This window comes from Schistocerca gregaria, chromosome 2 (assembly GCF_023897955.1).
Source record: "Schistocerca gregaria isolate iqSchGreg1 chromosome 2, iqSchGreg1.2, whole genome shotgun sequence".
In the NCBI taxonomy this organism is placed as follows: Eukaryota; Metazoa; Arthropoda; class Insecta; order Orthoptera; family Acrididae; genus Schistocerca; species Schistocerca gregaria.
The window spans coordinates 231319287-231339645 of NC_064921.1; the positions used below are offsets into that span (position 1 = coordinate 231319287).

At 44.8% G+C, this 20359-nt stretch overlaps 1 protein-coding gene across 1 annotated transcript in view; it reads left to right on the top strand.

The window, feature by feature from the left end:
• Positions 1–20359, top strand: part of LOC126336752 (division abnormally delayed protein-like) — a 504185-nt gene that overhangs the window by 388415 nt on the left and 95411 nt on the right. Inside the window, exon 3 of the mRNA XM_050000755.1 lies at positions 7599–8060. Within this exon, the coding sequence (XP_049856712.1) occupies positions 7599–8060 (462 nt within the window). The remainder of the gene's footprint in view (positions 1–7598; positions 8061–20359) is intronic.

Here is a 20359-nt window from a genome sequence, read left to right on the forward strand (position 1 = left end):
AAGCGCCGCCTTATCGCTGGTGACGTCACGGAGCGAGACGAGTTGGCAAGTTGCGCGGAGCGGCGCAGCTGGTGCTAGAGCATCCTCGCCGTGCAGATAAGATAGCCGGGGGCAAGAGGCTGCACTGAGCGGCAGACGTGCTGTCTGCCTGGGGCCCGGGCCGGGAGATAGCAGCTCACCGGCCGGCGTCCCGTGTGTTTTGTTTAGTAGGTGACGGCGCAGACTGCAGGAAACCCGCCAGGGTAGCCGAGAGCGCTAACGCACTGCTTCCTGGACTCGGGTAGGCGCGCCGGCCCCATATCGACGACGGCCGGTGTACGGATTAACGACGACGGTGTGCCGGCCAGCCTGGATCTGGTTTTAGGCGGTTTTGCATATCCTACTAGGTGAATACCGGGCTGGTACCCACGTCGCGCCTCAGTTACACGACTCACAGACATTTGAATCACATTCACACTATTTCACGATCTTCACTCGATGCAGTCAGCTGGGGTACAGGGTGGCGGCAGAAAGGACATCCGGCCACCCCTTAAAATTAACATGCCAAATCCGGTTAACCATGGCCGACCGTACGTAACTGCGGGACAAGGCGCAAGCGATAGATAGAATAGATAGGTGCAGATTGCAGTGAAGGCTTTCTGGAAGTCAGCCTATGCTCCGTTGTCTGCTGTCTTTGAAATGTCCCCTTAGAAAAATTAATGAATTACTGTGCTGGTAAACCCCTTACGTTATTTGATTTTCAAACAGCTGAGCAACACTGAACGTACTCAGACGTTTCTCTCTTTACTTATTCTGATCATCACTAAACTGACACACAATATTTTTAGTGCAACACACTCTGACTTTCAATAATCCCATCTCACTCCCCACATCCACCACTGCTGGCGGCTCACCTCCAACTGCGCAACGCTACGCGCTGTTCACATCCAACTGCTCAACACTACAATAGCAAATTCCAACAATGCAAACCAGCCACAGACTGCACACAGCACAGTCAGTGATTTTCATATAGAGTGCTACGTGGCGTTGCCAGCATAAAAAACCTGAACAGCCTACTTACACCTTGTAGTCATTGTGAACGAGTAGAGCGCACAGGATTCAACACGATCGGTGTTTGCAGAAAGCGCATGAGTGAGCTGCCCGGTTTCTAGAAACGTCATCGTGCTCGACGACAATGTTTGTTTCGTAGTTACCTGCCGGTCCATTGACGAAAGGATAAGATATAAAAGTACAGCAAATGAAGCAGGGCATACAGAACTGGAAGATCGATTGATCGGAATAAATAGTGTCTTGTACTTTCTTGAAGTTCCCATAGGTGGCGGCGCTTTACGTAGCCTTCAAAATGGTGTATGTAACGGAGGTGCGTTTCATGTAGAGTTTCTTTTGGCGGAAAACCTGAACATTACAGATTTTCGTAGGCGCTTGCAGAATTTCTGCGGAAGCCTGGTAGTCAACAAAAGCATGGTGACGCGTTGGGCGAGGCGTATGTCATCATCGCAACAAGCTCCCGCAAACGTGTCCGAACCCCGTCGTGCCGGCCGGTCGCACACAGCAGCCCCCAGGAAACGGAAGCAACGACTTCAGCCTCCTCTTCGGCATAAAAACACGAAGCTTCAAGCAAGTCTGCGCGCCTGAGAAGAGCTCACAAAACTTCGTACAACTGTTCTTCCTCATCCGTCCTACAGCCCGGATATCGGACCTACCGACTTCCATCTATTTCACCCAGTGGGAGGTTATTGATGCAGCAAGGCTTTGGATCCGACGTCGGCCAATAAGTGGTACTATGCGAGCATACAGACTATCTCTAGGTGGCGTAAGACCGTCACATTGAACGGAGATTATGTTGAGAAATATGGTTTTGTAGCAGAAAAAGTGGTGTATTGGAAAGCTGAATAAAACCACCCTGCTTTCAGAAAAAAATGGTTGCCTTACTTATTGAACGCCCCTCGTAAGACGAATATCGAGAAAACTTAAACGAGGGTGATGGTATGTGGTCCAGTTAAGTCAGACGATAGAGAGAGAATACGTTTGCGCGCGGGATTAGCCGAGCGGTCCATGGCGCTGCAGTCATGGACAGTGTGGCTGGTCTCGGCGGAGGTTCGAGTCCTCCCTTGGGCATGGGTGTGTGTGATTGACCTGTGGGTAATTTAGTTTAAGCGGTGTGTAAGCTTAGGGGCTGATGACCTTAGCAGTTAAGCCCCATAAGATTCACATACATTTGAACATTTGAATTTTTGAGAATATGTTTAGGAAACGTGACACTCAAAGTAATAGATGAGTAGCAAAATAACTGATGATTGCCGATGTAGGGAGAATATAAAATACAAACTGACAATAGGAACATTACTGGAAAAAAAGAAATTTGTTACTATATCAAATACGTGTCAGGAAGCCTTTCGTGAAAGTATTTGGACTGTAGTCTCGTACGGAAGTGACACGTGATTTGTAAGCACTTGAGGCAGGGAGAGAACTAAGAGTTTTTAAACCGTGGTACTACAGAAGAATGCTGAGTGTTAGATGGGTAGATCGAATAACTAATGAGGAGATACTAAATCGAACTGGGGAGAACCAAAATTTGTGGCACAACTCGATTGAAGGAAACCATCGGTTGACAGGACACATCCTGAATCATGAAAGAATCATCAATTTGGTAATGGAGGGAAGCTGAAGGTTCAAAATTATAGAGGGAGACCGAGGCTAGAGTACAGTAAGCATGCTAAAAGGATGTAGATTGCAATACGCACATGTGAAGAGGTCTGCATGAGACTAGCATGGAGAGCTGTATCAAACCAAGTCTTCAGACTGAAATCCACAAGAACAGTTGAAGTGCTGATAAATAACGCGTCAGTGTTGATTGTGCCAAGTGGTGGTCGCTGCCTGTAATTGCACCAAGTCTACCAGTGAATACACTGCACATAGTGTGGTTGTTTGTCTCGCTGGCTTGCTGTGGCGCTGTGGGAAGCTATCATGCAAGCCATCGTCACACAGTAGCTGCAGAGACAGACGACCGGTACGGAGTTACTTGTTACTCGGGGTGCGGGAAACTAACGTGATTTCTGACTCAGCTCATTCGAAGCGGCCTCTGTAATGCGGATAATGTCGTTTGCAGGACGGGTAGAAGAGCTAGTGCGTTATTGCAGCAACATACGTGTGGAATAATTGCTTTTTGTGGCGAACAAATTATATTTTTCATCACGCTCCCTTATAGAAAGGTTCAATAACTTTGGCGCCACCCCTTCTCTCCGCCGCCGGGATATTAAAAATTACTGTAATGACCATAACAGAAGTTTTTGTACGTTACAGGCATTAATTTCTTGCGGCGTTCTGATAGGTGTGGTTGATGCCTTAAAAGTACTACGATATAGTGGTGTCTGAACAGCACAGTCGGAGCAGAATCCTGTCGGTCCTATTGCGTTACTTAGCCGCCTTCTCTAACTCGTTTTCGGTACGAGGATGATATCCCTCCCTAAATCAGACATATGAGTCACATCTGCAGCCTGGGAGCTCAGCTAATACCCTATCTCCTAAATCACTAATAGTGACTGCTATTGTTCTTGAACCAGTTTTTTACCCTTTTACAATTAGGTGTCCTTCCTTCCTACCAGAACTTTCACATTTTCGTATGTCGATAGCAGGAACAGTGCTCTGAATTTCTCTCTTACATCACGCTGTACCATAGTTTCTAGCTTTTGCATATTCAGGAACGCAATTAGTGTCTTCTTCTGTCACTGTTACTAAAGTTAGTAATAGTAGCAGGAGTAGTGACAATAGTATTACTGTTACTACTATTATTTCTATTAATTAGTAGTACTATTATTCAAAATAGGCTTCCATGTATGGGAATTCAGGATTTTTCGGGTTGTCAGCTGAATCGTGGCGTCGTGTTGCGGCAATATTCCCTACACGTGTTGTTCAGGCCCAGTGTCGAATTTAAGTCCATTTCGTTCCTTAATAGTATCAGACACGGTCTTTTGTTTTGGACTACTTAAAATAGCCGAGAAGCCCCAGAGTCAATTGTGCCTCACGACCTGGTAATAATGTTTGTCCTGTACGACTTTTATATGAGGATAGATCAAAACATTTCCGTTTGAGGTCGTTGCTGGAGCATTTATGTAACATAGCGGCGGCTCCGATGCGGATATATTTGTACTATACGAACGAAAGGGATTAGTGTGGCATTCATGTCTTTCCGACATGTGATAATTTGCGGAAACGTGAAGAATGGCGACGTTATTACCAAATGCGTCCAAATAGGAACAACGTGTTGCTGTTCTTTTCTTGGTTGTGAAAGGACAAACATCGGTAGTCGTCCGTCGCAGAATGAAGAAGTATATGGGTCAGTACGTCCGTCGAAAACCACCATTGTGGAATGGTGCGCCAAGGGGTGCTGTACTTCCTGATAGCGCACGTTCTCATATCGCAAACGTTGTAACCAGAAGCACCCGCCCTATAGTCCTGATCTCTCCTCATGCGACTATCAACCTTCGGTTCCAGAAAAAAAAGGCCTTCAACGGCCGTCAATTCCTGCCGGATGAGGATGTGCAACAGACAGTTACAGTATTCTTCACGCAGCAGGGCACGGTGTTTTGGCCAAAGGTATGTCTTCAAGGTGGTGCGTCGTTGGGATGATTGCTTCAGTGCTCACGGCGAATTGGCCTGGCTGGCATACTGACGCTAGAGTGTACGGCCTTCGAACGGAAACTTTTTGATCGTTCCTCATATATCGGTATCTAATGCGCTGTAAGAATAATTATAACTCTAGCCAGGTGCTGTAAGAATAATTATAACTCTAGCCAGGTGAATATAATTTTTTGAAAAATACTTTTTCACATATTGATAGTTTTATGGTGCTATTGATTTTTCTTGAGAAATACGCCACATGCAATGCGTTCTCATTAACACACTTGATGTCCCATACTCCGAGGAGCGTTGGGGACTATGGCGTACTAGGCAAGGTCCTAGCGGAGGTAGTTTGCCATTGCCTTCCTCCGACCGTAATGGGGATGAATGATGATAAAGACGACACAACAACAACAACCAATCATCTCGAGGCAAGAAACATCCCTGACTGCGCGGGAATCGAATCCGGGACCCCGTGCGCGGGAAGCGAGAACGCTACCGCAAGACCATGAGCTGCGGACATTAACACGTTTGGGAACTATTACTTTATGTAAAAAGAAGCCGCTACTTTTCCTCCATACAAATTAGGAAAGACGAGTACCTATATTCTGTCCAAAGTCATTGACCGATTGGCATGGTGTTGGGTGAATATCATCTATTGTCCCACTACTTCTTTACTGTCGATCCCCTAAGTTTAATGCTAAAAGAAAAAAACCCCTTATGTAGTCTTACTGGGCACAGCCACTTTCCGTAGTTAAAATAAAGAGCTTTTCCTTTTCAGGCGTTGCAGACTAACTATAACATCTCCTAATATGATACTATCAAAGATTCTGTTAATCACAAACACGCATACGCCTGGTCTAAGCTGAGAATTAAAATACACTTCGTTTAATATCTTCTTTCGTATTTACATGAAAGTATGTAATATTGTGCTGTATAGAATTCACAAGTCTGGCTCCGACTTCATACACAAGACAGAAGCTCGCATACATAATTTTTCTGTACCAGTGCCTCATCTTGCACGTTGCAAACTTCACGGAAGGTCTCCAGCAAAACTTGCGCTACTAGTACTCTTGGAAGAAAGGAATTTGAGATTCGACCCGGCACACAGTTTTAATCTGCTAGGAAATTTCGTATCAGCGTACACTCCGCTGCAAAGTGAAAATTCATTATATAAATTCATTCTTTTCTTAAGTCTTCCGAAACAGAAAGTATTTAGCTGTTCAACATTCTGTGTGGTGGAAATGTACTAAGAACATCCACTGAGATCAGCCTTACAAAGTGGTATTTTACAATAGCCGCTGGACCGCAGACTCCTCTTCCGAAGGACCAGCGGGTGGGGCAGTCAATTGCTTCCTGAAATATCGGCGACGGTAGTGGGACTCCCCGGTGGGTAGGGGGAGGGGGGGGGGGGAAGGGGGAGGTCGGGGCGTCGTGTCATGGCTCTGTCTGTCTCTTGGACAGGGCCTCCCCCGCTTTCACAGCAGAGCGTCCCTGATGAATTTTTGCTAAAGCCACATACCACGCGGAGCTCAGTTGGACACTGTGGTCCCAGGCGACGAGATCGTCATGTACTTGTATTTCCACTGCCTCTTTGGTGACCGAATCACAGAAACATTTACGCGGCAAAGCATTTCTAGTGTCCAAAAATGATGGTGCCCTTAGTAGTGTTCTGCCACTATACACTTGTATGTGTGACCAGCGAACGCTTCTCACATGTTCTGAACACTGTCCGCAACTAATGGTCTTGTGGATAGCGTTGCTGCCTATGGATCCCGGGTTCGAATCCTGGCTGGGTGGGTATTTTCTCTGCCCGGGGACTGGGTGTTGTCATCATCATTTCATCAACATTGTCGTCATTCGTGAGAGTTACTCGATTGGACAGAGTAATGAATTGGACTGTGTGAACATTGGGACTTGGTATGGGCGCTGTTTTTAAGGGTGGTAGGACACCGGACGGGCCGACTTGGAGCAGGAGAGCCACCACAGGACATTTTACTTTCTGCTGTCTACACTTGTACAAATAAATTCATAAAACTGTCTGCATGACCAGGAAGGATTCAGGATTCACTCTCATAGCAGCATAAGATCAAAAACATAACAAAATAAACTTCATCATTTTTTCACTTACTATTGGCTGCATTTGTTCTGTAGGTACACTCTTCTTTGTAAGTAAGAGAGTTTCTTCGATGAATTTTGCGCAGCATCCAAACCGTACTTACAGGTGTATGAAACTCAATAATTTTCCAAATCTATTAAAAATGTGGTAAAAATTGAAATAATTAACTATAAAATTTGAGTTTTTTCAGATCATGAAGTTTAAAATGTAACACCCCATTCATTTTTTCACAAATTAAGTAAATTCTAGAGTTTCACATACCTGTAAGTATGGTTTGTATTCTGTGGAAAATTCTTCGAATAATCTCTCTTATTTATGAAGAAAAGTGTACCTATAGCAACAATTGCAGTCAATAGTAAGTGAAAAAATGATGAACTTTCACATGTAGAAAAACATATTTTGTTATGTTTTTGAACTTCCACAGCTATAAGAGTGAGTCCTGAATCCTTCCTGCTCCTGCTGACGAAGTTTTATGAATTTGTTTGTAAAAGTATAGACAGTGGAAATTAAAATGTCCTGTGGTGGCTCTCCTGCTCCCTGCTCCTGCTGACGAAGTTGTATGAATTTATTTGTAAAAGTATAGACAGTGGAAATTAAAAAATGTCCTGTGGTGGTTCTCCTGCTCCAAGTCGGCCCGTTTGACGTTCTACCCCCCCCCCCCCTCCCTTAATACGTTGGATGCATGTGCATGGCACATTCGTGATTGTGCAGTGTATTCAAGGAAAGTTTCAAGAATCCTCTGCCACCTGAGCAGCATATCCGATAACGTCAGCTTCAGTACGGAGGCGGAAGGAAACGACTGCCTACATGTGGACGACGCAGGCGGTGACGGCGCGCGGTGCGGCTGTGTGTGTTGCAGAGCACGTGTCGGAGCTGCTGCGGCAGTCGGAGAACCGGACGCTGTCGCTGCTGGCGGTGGTGCTGCCGCGGTCGCCGTCGGCCGCCCGTGAGCCGGTGTCGCGGCTGTACGCGCGCCTCGCCGCGCAGCTGGAGCAGCCGCTGCTGCCCCCGGGGGCGGCGGCGGCGGGGCAGGACGAGCCGGAGGACCTGGAGGACGCGGTGGGCGACGCCTTCTGGCGGCTCTTCCCGCTGGTCTACCGCCAGACGCTGTCGGGGCGCAAGGCGCAGCGCGACTTGTCTGCCGACTACGCGGCGTGCCTGAGCGCCTCGGCGCCCGAGCTGGAGCCGTTCGGCGGCGCGCCGCGGCGCCTGGCCAGGGCGCTGCGCGGCGCGCTGGGGGCGGCCCGGCTGCTGCGGCAGGCGCTGCTGCTCGGCGCCGCCGTGCTCGCGGACGCCGACCGCCTGCTCACCGCCAGCCCGGGTAAGTACTCCACTCCCCTGCTCCGGCTGCCTGCCTCTGGTCTCTCCACCAGTACTGGAATACCGTGGGGTGTGTGCACAGCAACAACGAAATCGTCCTGCCGGCCGCGGTGGTCTCGCGGTTCTAGGCGCGCAGTCCGAAACCGTGCGACTGCTACGGTCGCAGGTTCGAATCCTGCCTCGGGCATGGATCTGTGTGATGTCCTTAGGTTACTTAGGTTTAAGTAGTTCTAAGTTCTAGGGGACCAATGACCACAGCAGTTGAGTCCCATAGTGCTCAGAGCCATTTTTGAAATCGTCCTATTTGCGTTCGGTCTGACAAACACAGATCTTTGTAGACTCGCTGAGTTTTCAGTCTCCTAGCAATCAACCAAAGTTAACGCCTTTACTCAACCTTCGTGGAAGGTTTCTTAAATTCGGCGTTTGAGACATCATTCACGCAGGGGATTCATAAGAGTACAAACGTACCGTTGTTTGACCATTGCTCACAGTCCAGTATGGATGGCATGTACACTACTGGCCATTAAAATTGCTACACCACGAACATGACGGGCTACAGAAGGGAAATTTAACCGACAGGAAGAAGATGCTGTGATATGCAAATGATTAGCTTTTCAGAGCATTCACACAAGGTTGGCGCCGGTGGCGATACCTGCAACGTGCTCACATAAGGAAAGTTTCTAATCGATTTGTCATACACAAACAGCAATTGACCGGCGTTGCCTGGTGAAATGTTGTTGCGATGCCTCGTGTAAGGAGGAGAAATGCGTACCATCACGTTTCCGACTTTGATAAAGGTCGAATTGTAGCCTATCGCGATTGCGGTTTATCGTATCGCGACATTGTCGCTTGCGTTGATCGAGATCTAATGACTGTTAGCAGGTTCTGTTTACAGCATCATGATGCCCGCATACGTGTTTGGCGACATCGCGGTGAACGCACATTGCAAGCGTGTATTCGTCATCGCCATACTGCCGTATCACCCGGCGGGATGGAATGGGGTGCCTTTGGTTACACGTCCGGGTCACCTCTTGATCGCGTTGAGGGCACTTTGAACTGTGGTCGTTACATTTCAGATGTGTTACGACCCGTATTTCTACCCTTCATTCGATCGGTTCCAAACCTACATTTCAGCAGGATAACGCACGACCGCATGTTGCAGGTCCTGTACGGGCCTTTCTGGATACAGAAAATGTTCGACTGCTGCACTGGCCAGCACATTCTCCAGGTCTCACCAATTGAAAACGTCTGGTCAATGGTGGCCGAGCGACTGGCTCGTCAGAATACGCCAGTCACTACTCTTGATGAACTGTGGTATCGTGTTGAAGCTGCATGGGCAGCTGTACCTGTACACGCCATCCAAACTCTGTTTGACTCAATGCCCAGGCGTATCTAGGCCGTTATACGGCCAGACGTGGTTGTTCTGTGTACTGATTTTTCACGGTCTATGCACCCAAATTGCGTGAAAATGTGGTCACATTCAAGTTCTAGTATAATATATTTGTCTAAGGAATACCCGTTTATCATCTGCATTTCTTGTTGGTGTACCAATTTTAATGGCCAGTAGTGTAATAAGCATCCCTAACGTAGAGAAACAACTGAAAGAGTTCAAAACAAGTAAGTCATCAGGTCCGCATGGAATCCCAGTTCGGGTTTGTGAAGAGTACTCCGCGGCATTTATTGAGAATCTCTCGCTCAGCGCAAAGTCCCAAGCGAGTGGGACTGTAGAACTGACTCCTGTACAGTGGTTGCTCCTGTGTAAGAACACAAGTGCATGTGAACACCCTAACTTTCGACACCTTGCGGATTTATGGGTTATTTTCCTTTGAATGTAGTTAAGCGTGAGATAGATGCTGCAATCTGTAGGATACGACTCTTTACTGCGCTATTGTTTGTCCAGACTGCGCGAAACTTGGCAACAGGGCTGCGAGCACACCTTCAGTTGTGCACGTTTTAAGGAGCTTTTGCGCATGCACAACTCGCGTGACGTGATTGCCTTGTGGGCCAAATGCATACGGATTAGTTAAACAACGTGCACGGTTCACGATGAGCACAGCTAGAACTTGCCACTCAACTGAAAGTTTACGTCAGTGCCACCAGGTGATAGGACATATCCGTTCGTTCGGCATAAATCCTGCTGGATCATAGCACACTCCTCAGATATGCTAATTCACACCGTATACTGCGGTAAAATTAGATCGGACGTCAGTGTATGTTCAAGATGCATGACAATAAACCTATTTTTAGGGATTGTGAATGAGATACAATATATTAAGTTTTGTATTTTATCATATAGTAATACGTTTGAGGCGCTGAGATTCATAAGGGTCTAAAGCACATCAGCGTTGAATATTACATTGTAGCATTTATTGATGCTTCAGAAATTTGTTGATCTTATGATGAGTCAGGTTTATTAGCGCTGTAGGCCCGCAATGTAAAAATGAAAATTTACGAAAAGCTGTATCACTGGTTTCCCTGATATTCACCTAAAAGTAGGGTGACGGCGGTGTGCTTTAGACCCTTATGGCACTCAGCGCCTCATTTGCATATTGGTCAAATAACACCTCATTTGCATACTGGTCAAATGACAATGTTGGTAAACATTAATACTGTAATCATTTCCACCAACGAAATTTTGTGTTGGGAGTCGGTTGTTTACTGTGCGGGAATCGGCTTTCGTGTGCAGTGTAAACATAAACTATGCTGAATCTATTTTAAATGCTAACAGAAAAGTAGAGGTGTGAGAACGGGTCCTGAGTCGTGCTTGGGTAAATCAGTTGGTAGGGCCCTTGCCCACGAAAGGCAAAGGCCCAGAGTTCGAGTCTCGGTGCGGCACACAGCTTTAATCTTCCAGGAAGTTTCATATCAGCGCACACTCCGTTGCAGAGTGAAAATCTCATTCTGGGAACAGAAAAGTAAATTATCAAGCGGAGTTATCCGCAAAGGAACTAGGATTTCCGAGAACAGATCCTTTGATTGAGAGTGAGACGAAATCAAATGAGCGTCACTATATGCGAACATTTAACAAGAAAGTGTACAGTTAACACTAGTTGCTGTGTGGCTGCAGCATAAGACTACGTGATTTTCAGCCCAGAGGTAAATTCGTGAACTAATACACCTGTTAGGGCTCTTGTACATTTGTACGAAAAATCGGAAAAGCTCGAAAACTCCCACTTATACAAAAATGCGAAATGTCGAGCTGTGGAAGCTTACACATTATTTCGTTGTAGCCCTAAACTGTACTTAATTATGTACAAAACAACAAAATACCACAAAACAATACTTTCTTTTGTCAGGTAAGTTATGCATCTTATTATCGCTGTTGCTATTATTAATGGCAGTGGCTGTAGTTGTATAAACGTATTGATAAGAGTAACTATTATACAGTGACGCCATTAATTTTACACTCTCAAATTTGTTTGATTCTAAAAATTTGTGAGCACCCAGAATGTATAATCACGAGCCGCCACTGCTCCTGTATATTGGAATGATAAAAGAACGGACTATCAAAACTGCAGATCAATATCCTTAACATCGGTTTGCGCAGAATTCTAGAAAATATTCTGAATTTCAATATAATATATTTTGTAAAGACCGACAAGCTTACGTACACGAATCAGCACGGGGTATGTACCCCGTGCTGATTCTGCAATCTGCGCTTGTTTACTGACGATGCTTTGGTGTAAGAGCAGATGTCGAAGATGAGCGGCTGTAGGATGTTACAAGATGAAGTAAACAAAGTTTGTAGCTGGTGTGATGAATTATTTGTGTTGTGCTCGACACGGCCACGTCGTTTAAATATCTGGGCATAACGTTTCAAAGCGATATGAAATGGAACGAACAGTCGAAGACTGCTAGGGAAACGAATAGTCGACTTCGGTTTATCGGAAGAATCTTTAGGAAAGTCTGACTCATCCGTAAAGGGAACCGCATGCGGGACGCTTTTGCGACCTATTCTTGACTACTGCTCGTGTATTTGGGATTAAAGGTAAGCAGCGAAGGAATTCGGAGGCAGGCTGCTACATTTGTTACCGGTAGGCTCGAACCATGCTTCGGAAGCCCAAATGGGAGTCCCTGAAGAGAACGCGAGTTTCTTTTCGAGGAACACTATTGATAAAATTTAGAGAATTGACACTTGAAGCTTACTGCAAAACGATCCTACTGCCCCCCATACATTTCGTATAAGGGCCACGAAGATAACATACGAAACATCAGGGCTCATACAGCGGAATATAGATAGCCGTTTTTTCCTCGCTGTGCTGGCAAATGGAACGGGAAATGAAATCACTAGTAGTGATACCATTCAGTGTTTTGCAGAATGCATGTAGATGTAGATATGTGATAATGCCATTTCATATCCTTGCTATTAGTTATAATCGGTCTCTGTACGATTTCATTAATTTTAGTTGTGCGTCATTGACACTAAATTTAAATGTCGTGTAACTAGGGCCTCCCGTCGGGTAGACTGTTCGCCGGGTGCAAGTCTTTTGATTTGACGCCACTTCGGCGTCGATGGGGATGAGATGATGATGATTAGAACAACACAACACCCAGTCCCTGAGTGGAGAAAATCTCCGACCCAGCCGGGAATCGAACCCTGGTCCTTAGGATTGACAGTCTGTCGCGCTGACCACTCAGCTACCGGGGGCGGACGTCATTGACACTGTAGTCGTGGGACACTACGTTTTTGCTTCTCGGGAAGTGCAAAAGTTTACTTCTCTGAAAATTTAAAGCAAGTTGCCGATCTTTGCACAACTTATCAGGATTGGGCTACTCAATTTTCCAGATCTTTGCAAACAGTAATTCATTACAGATAACTGTTTGAATTGTAAAAATTCTGAGATTATCATTAATATTGTGTGCCAGGTCGTTAGTGTACAGCATGACTAGCAAGGACGCCAACACAGTCTCTTGGGCTCGCCTGAAGTTACTTCATCTATCGACGACTCAAAATCCAAGGTAATACGCTGCCTTCGTCCCATCAATAAATCGTCAATCTAGTCACAAATTTCGCTTCAAACACCATACGATTGTACGTTACACATTGGTGTGGTGCAGAGTCATATAAAACTTCCTGGCAGATTAAAACTGTGTGCCCGACCGAGACTCGAACTCGGGAGCTTTGCCTTTCGCGGGCAAGTGCTCTACCATCTGAGCTACCGAAGCACGTGCTTCGGTAGCTCAGATGGTAGAGCACTTGCCCGCGAAAGGCAAAAGTCCCGAGTTCGACTCTCGGTCGGGCTCACAGTTTTAATCTGCCAGGAAGTTTCATATCAGCGCACACTCCGCTGCAGAGTGAAAATTTCATTCTGGGAACAGAGTTTGCGGGAGTCAAGAAATGCTGCAGCCACCTGTGTGGCTTGATCCTTGGCCTTGAATGTGACTGCAGAGAGAGCTCTAATAGGGCGTCAGTGGTTCATTTGTCTCGTGTAGTCCATCGCTGTCTTCATGGCGAGAGAGGAATTGCGCACTGGCGTGTAATAGATATGAAATACAAGGTGCGAATGAAAAGTTTGATGAATAGTCACAGATAATAATGGAACCAGGAGTTACAGACAAAAAACTGTTATTAGTGTTCCAACTGAGCACCACTAGCTACAACGTACTTCTGGCATCGGTTGTAAAACTGTTGCAAACCGTCAGCAAACGTTTCTTTTGGAATCGTTAGAAGCACCGCGGTCACGCGTTGCTGGATATCCGCACCGTTACAGTAGATAATATCGGGTGCTCCGAATAATAGGCAGAGACCAACCGACAGTCAATGGCATGTTGCTCATCGTCTTTCCCGCATCCCTGTGGTTAGATACTCAAGATGGAGCAAGCATTTTCTGTCGAAAAAGGCGATCAACTTCGCCTTAATCTTGGATTTTGTGAGCTGACTGTTGTTGGGAGGCGACGCAGAGGATGGGCACTGTGCCATTGACTGTCACTTGGTCTTCAGGTCGTATTGGTAGCACCACGTCTGATCATCCGTAATGATGGGATGTCCCTCAACAGTGACCGCAGTGCTTCAAGAGATTCCACAAGAAACCTTTGCCAAAGCTGTTTTGTTTGCAGCTCTTTTTTCATTGTTTTCTGAGACCATTCAACTTTTCAGGCGCACATTCCATTTAAGCACTAGAGCCTGGGGACTAATGTCGAGAGTCCTCGTTCCAAAAACAATAACAACAACAACAATGTACACCTGCTAATAGGCACGCATGTTGTGTAAATTGAAGGTGTAGAGCGGAAGGAAGGAAAGGGAGGGGGGGACCACTGCTGTCAGCTGTATCTGGACGTTACGCGGGATCAGCGGCAACGAGTGGAAATGCGTACCCGGACCGGGCTTGTTACCATTGATTTCCTACTTGCTAGGCAGGTGCCTTAACCACTGCGCCATCCGGAACACAGCGTTGCCACAGCTGCGCGGACTATCTCGGCACGCGTGACGACCTATTTACATTCACACCGAGCGCTGTCTATACGCAGGCACGCATATTATGGTTAGAGTTTGCGTGCCTGTTATCCAGTCTTTTGAAAATGACTTGTTACGATCTTGGGCGGGAATACTGGGAGGCACGGGGGAGATTGTCATGTCTTGCTCAGAACACACACTTAAGCGTGCATTTAATCCAACTTACTCAAATTCGCAAAATACAAGACGAACAGAAATGGAACTGGCGTCAGTGTCTTCTGGAGGAACTGCACTATGTCCACACTTTAGTTCTATTTGCCATAAAATATTTGTAAGATGACATATTGAAAGTTTACGAAAATGCATTTCCTAACGGCTTTAGCGAACTTTCGACACGCGGGAAGCATTTTTGTTATTGAATGAAGGACAATACCTTAAGATACATCGAGTTTTTAATTTTTATTTGCTTGCTACGGAACAAAACTCTGTCGTAGATCCTCAACACGAGATAATTTACCTTAAACTGACGCAAAATAATTCGCTTGTGCCTCAAAAGATGAGCATTCACCTGTTCGGTCTGATTTGGAAAACACACCAAATTTTTATAATTAACCTGTTATTATGTTTTGTGATATAAATTCATCCTTATTTCTAACATAAAAAAATAAGATAGTGGTTGTTAATCGAAGTCAGGAAGCTTATAGGTTTGAAAGAAAAGACAGTAGTGATACACAGTACGTTTGCCCAGTATTTAAACTGTTGTTATATAAATAGTGAGGGAGATCTCTTTTGCGGAATTACGATTGTGTTCCTGAAATAAACTTCATTCGGACTCAGTTGTCGATAGCAGCCTTCTTAGTTAGAACTTAACAAAATTTGCTTTTGGTGTGCAGGTACTTAAAACAACACACACCAAAAAATGCAGCTCAATCCACCTATGCATCGTTTCTTTGATGACAATGGAAAATCTATGCTGAAATTACTCTTGTAGCTATTACACATACTAGAAATGATACCGTTACCACGGTTATTTAATGACTTGATCATTTTCGTTACTGAATTTTCAACATCCTCCCATGCTTTTCTCAGGAAGCGGTTCGGATGACTGAAGGCTTACTTCCACTCTTTAGAGATTAATTTCCTGACAGCTTCGTTGCTGAGAGCGTCGACTGCAGAGTACGTTTTTGATTATTGCAAACAACGTAACCTTCAGTTTGGGTCCATTTCAATTCTGTTGGGTTGAAGTGACAGTGATAAGGTGACGTTCTAACGTCTTCATGCTCTCGTCAGCTCATCGATTTCGTATATGGAGAGCTGTTGTTTATGGAGAAATATTGCACCATAATCTTCGGCCTTAGCTTTATCACTTAATTCTACGCTGAAGCGAATCACCTCCCCGTTTCGCTTTGCCACGTTAGGCGTTTTGTCAAGGACCTTGGAATCAAGAATAATCGATGACAGTGTAGATACGTAAGCCCAAACTAACACAGTAAGCCAATACCCTGGGCGAGAGAGCGATGTCGAACTTTTCTGCTCAACAAAATCTCCGCGCAACGACCAGTTCCGCAGGACAAGGCTTCCTGAAGCTTATTGTAGGCGGTAAATGTTTCAGTGGTGGGTAAAAGTGTGGTAGCTTCTGTCTTGTGAGATTAGCCGGATGCGTGCCATGTCTTTCTCAGAGCCTCTCCCCACTACTTTCTTCATACATGTCAATATTGAAGTAACCTTGAACATAGTGGATTGTTCACGAGTTCTTCCGTAGTATAACATATCCTTAAAGTGTACCAATCAGTATGGACGTCTTTTGCAGGGAAATCAGAGATGATGCAGACACTTGAGCGTCACGTATCGTCGCGTTTGTTTTCAGGTGTTTCCCGTGCGTTGAATCCCATGACACGCTACACGCTGCCTGCTGCGGGACGGGCAGCGCCGTATTTGTAGGCTGCCCGCAACACAAACCCGATGTCCGGGAAGTCGGCTTTAGCTGCGCGTGCCTGCAACTGATCCTACAAGTGAATGGCATTCCATCATTCCATTCTGGTGCAAGACCTCACTGTCTATATAGAAAGGACAGTGCAGACAAGACATATGCTATCGCTATCGGAAAGTCTTTTATCCACAAATTCGTAATTTATTTTGCGTCCATTAAGAACGTACAGACCGATAATAAACCACATCTTAATACAGACTGGCGTGTACTGTATCTACCAACTTCAAATGATGTTACATGGTGACTGCAGCTTTGAAATACAGGTATATAAATTGGCAATTAACTGCAGTATGTAACATATATCGTCAGACGCGTCATTACACCTCGAGAATAAGTTGCTTCAAATGTACCCCATCTGGCTGGTTGCACAGCTGAAGGCGTCGCCCAAGATTTCACAACACGCCTGAATATATCCTGCGGAATGGCGCTTATTTCAGGGCGAATGACAGTCTAAAATTCGTAAATTGCAGCAAACGATTGGCAGAAATCCTTTCCTTCACAAACCCTGAAAGAAAGTAATCCGAAGCTGGTCCACCACGGGAACGGGATGACTGCATTATATTGTTAAACCGAAATATCACACGATTTGGAAACGTTTGTCAAAGTGTAGCTGTACTTTGCCGTGCTATGTGAGCCGTTGTACCATACTGCTAAAACCAAGTTGCTTATTCAAGAACCCTTGCAAAACAAAATAAGCAAATTATGCAACTTTTGCAGTCGCGATTGGCATTCACTGTTGCTACAAGTCTGGCGTTATCGTCACAAAAGAATTAACATATCCATTTACGAGAAAAGTTTGGTTCATCGGAGAGTGGTTAGAGAACAGTGATTCTCAGTTAACCATTGTAAGAATGTCAGTGCACTGGAGAGTCTGTTTTTACTGTCAGTGTTCCCAACTCTTGAATCACCTGCAAATTATATGGATGAAACTTTGTAAGATAATGACGAATCGTCGATATTCAAAACATATAATAAACGCGATAAGAAGTATGTATCGAACACGATTAGCATTGTAGATGTCAACAGAACCTACTAACAAAGGAGTATGAGAAGGCTGCTATATCTCCCCAACTACGTGCAACATTCACATACCTAAAATAATGCACATATGGAAAACAGGACTTCAAAAACGTTTATACCTTGACAGGACGTTTCTTTTAAGTAACTTACTATATGCTGACGACGCAGTGATCCTATCACATTAAGAAGAGTATGTTCAGAAATGAATTTACATTATGAAACAAATAAGTGGGAAATTTGACATGGAGATATTGACAGAAAAAACTTATACGGTGGCCATGGGGAAAGAACGCATTAGACTCAGTATAATGGTAGGTCAACAGATTTTAGAGCAAGTAAATCACTTCACTTACCTAGGATGTGAGTTGACATATGGTTACAGCAAAGATATACAAATTAAGCTTAATAAATTTAGGCGGGTTTGCGGAACAGTTAACAGAAACCTTAAAAACAAAACTAGGAAAGATACTGAAATTATATTCTACGAAACAATTGCAGTCCCCTCACTGCCCTACGGCAACGAGAGCTGGGTGGTTAGCAAAAAGCAAGAAAGTCATATTCAGGCACAAGAAACGAAATTCATGATACGAGTTAAAGGCTGCACAATAGAAGACAGACTAAGGAATTAAGATATTACAGAAAAACTAAAAAATATTAAAAAATTTGTTCAAATGGATCTGAGCACTACGGGACTTAACTTCTGAGGTCATCAGTCCCCTAGAATTTAGAACTACTTAAACCTAACGAACCTAAGGACATCACACACATCCATGCCCGAGGCAGTATTCGAACCTGCTACCGTAACGGTCGTGCGGTTTCAGACTGTAGCGCCTAGAACCGTTCGGCCACTCCGGCCGGCAAAAAATTTTTAGTCTATGTGATAAAATTGTAGAGTATTGGAGAAAATGGAACGAACACCTGGAACGAATGGAGTCTGACAGACTCTCCTTAAAGGCTAGAAAATATAAGCGCCGAGGAAGAAGCGATAGAGGAAGATCCCGGCAACTAACGCCATAATTGGCTTTCTGGGTTAAAGGACGACTTATCCTCCGTGACCAACATGCGGAGCCAAGGTAATAGCAGACCAATAAACCCAGCATTTCACCACGTCACTATATTTTAATTTGAGCGTTCTTTTCAGTATTTATGATTATTTTAGCTGCGGATACACTATTTGTAAGACAGTTTGCTATTTCTGCTGGTAAACCTTTGCGGATGTGAGATCGTGGAGCAAGAAACTCTTCTGTTCCTGAAGTTTCGTCCAGGACTGCGCTGGACATCCTCAGAGGCGCTCCTCCGCTAAGTCCTGCCGACTGACTGGTCAGACGTCCGAGAGCGACATATATATATATACTGTAGGAAAGGGAGCGTGGTCGAAATAACACTTGATGAGCAGAGATAATCATGAAAGGTTTACCAACAGTTATATCATCCTATCGTGAAAGCTTTCAGTCTATGTTTGCCATTTATTTATCCTTCTTATAAATAGGACTTACCTGCGATTTTGTCCAGTCGCGTGGGATTTGCGCTGGCCGAGAAATTCGCGATAAATGCTGGTAAATAAGGGGTCAATGACGAAAAGCAAAAACTTAAACACCGTCCAAAGATCTTAATGGGCCCATCGGTACCGACCGACCGCCGTCTCATCCTCTACCAATGGCATCATTGGATGTGGTATGTAGGGGCGTGGAGCCAGCACACCGCTCTTCCAAACATTGTCGGAGCCGCTGTTATTTGGTCAAGTAGTTCCTCAGTTAGCTTCACGAGGCTGACGAGAAGAACACTGGAAGTGCTGCAAATTGACTTCCCAGAAACTTAGCTCAGTGGAAAAATAGTAGAAATTGGGGGACACATGTATCGGGTTATCTGTATACAATTGGCCGTTTCTAAGAAAATGGCCATCAATGCTTTCGAAGTGCCGTAGAAGCCTTTTAAGGGGCCCAACTGGTTGTGGCTAGCGTCACGGCCTCTTACTTTTGCATTCGGTGTTCGAAATCCGATTACTGCTTTCATTTACTTTATTTTATTCAATAATCGACCAATGTCTGTAGAAGGTTACTCCACGAATGTTTCTTTTAATGTAAGGGATGCAAGAGCGTCATATTAATTGTAAAATTACAATTGGGTTTTAAAATCTCATACATTTATTATATGTGTGACGGTATTTTTAAATCCTCGTATTCTCGTATTTCATTCTGATATCAGTTCTTAATTCTTATATTTTTTCTTCATGAAGCTTTCGTTCAATTCCATGGATGATACCGATCGTAGAAACATTTGGAACATAGAAATTCCAAACAATACGAAGATCACGCGAAGGCCGGTTTTGTGTGCCCGAGCGGTTCTAGGCGCTACAGTGTGAAACCGCGCGACGGTCGCAGGTTCGAATCCTGCCTCGGGCATGGATGTGTGTGATGTCCTTAAGTTAGTTAGGTTTAAGTAGTTCTAAGTTCTAGGGGACTGATGACCTCAGATGTTAAGTCCCATTGTGCTCAGAGCCATTTGAACCATTTTGAAGGCCGGTTTTGCACAGCAAAATTTCTTCGTATGGATCTCACTCGGTAAAGAAACGTCGTTAACAGTGCTGGAGATTTCACGCTTTGGCAATAATTTCTCTGTAAACAACGGATTACTTTTTCGGGAACTGGCGCTTACAACTAATTATGGATGATTCACTTATTGTTTCTTTTTTTTCTTTTAAATCACTCACCAGACGAATTAGTGAACGAATAAGGACAACGTCTTTTCGATTTACATTGGAAAACATTCGTGTAGTAAATATTCTATGGGCAAGGGTAAATAAATGAAAAAAATAAAAAAAAACAATTGGGTTTTGTACATGGGACGCAAAGGTGTGACGCTGTGTCAGTGCCACTATGCTACCGCTTCGGTCGAA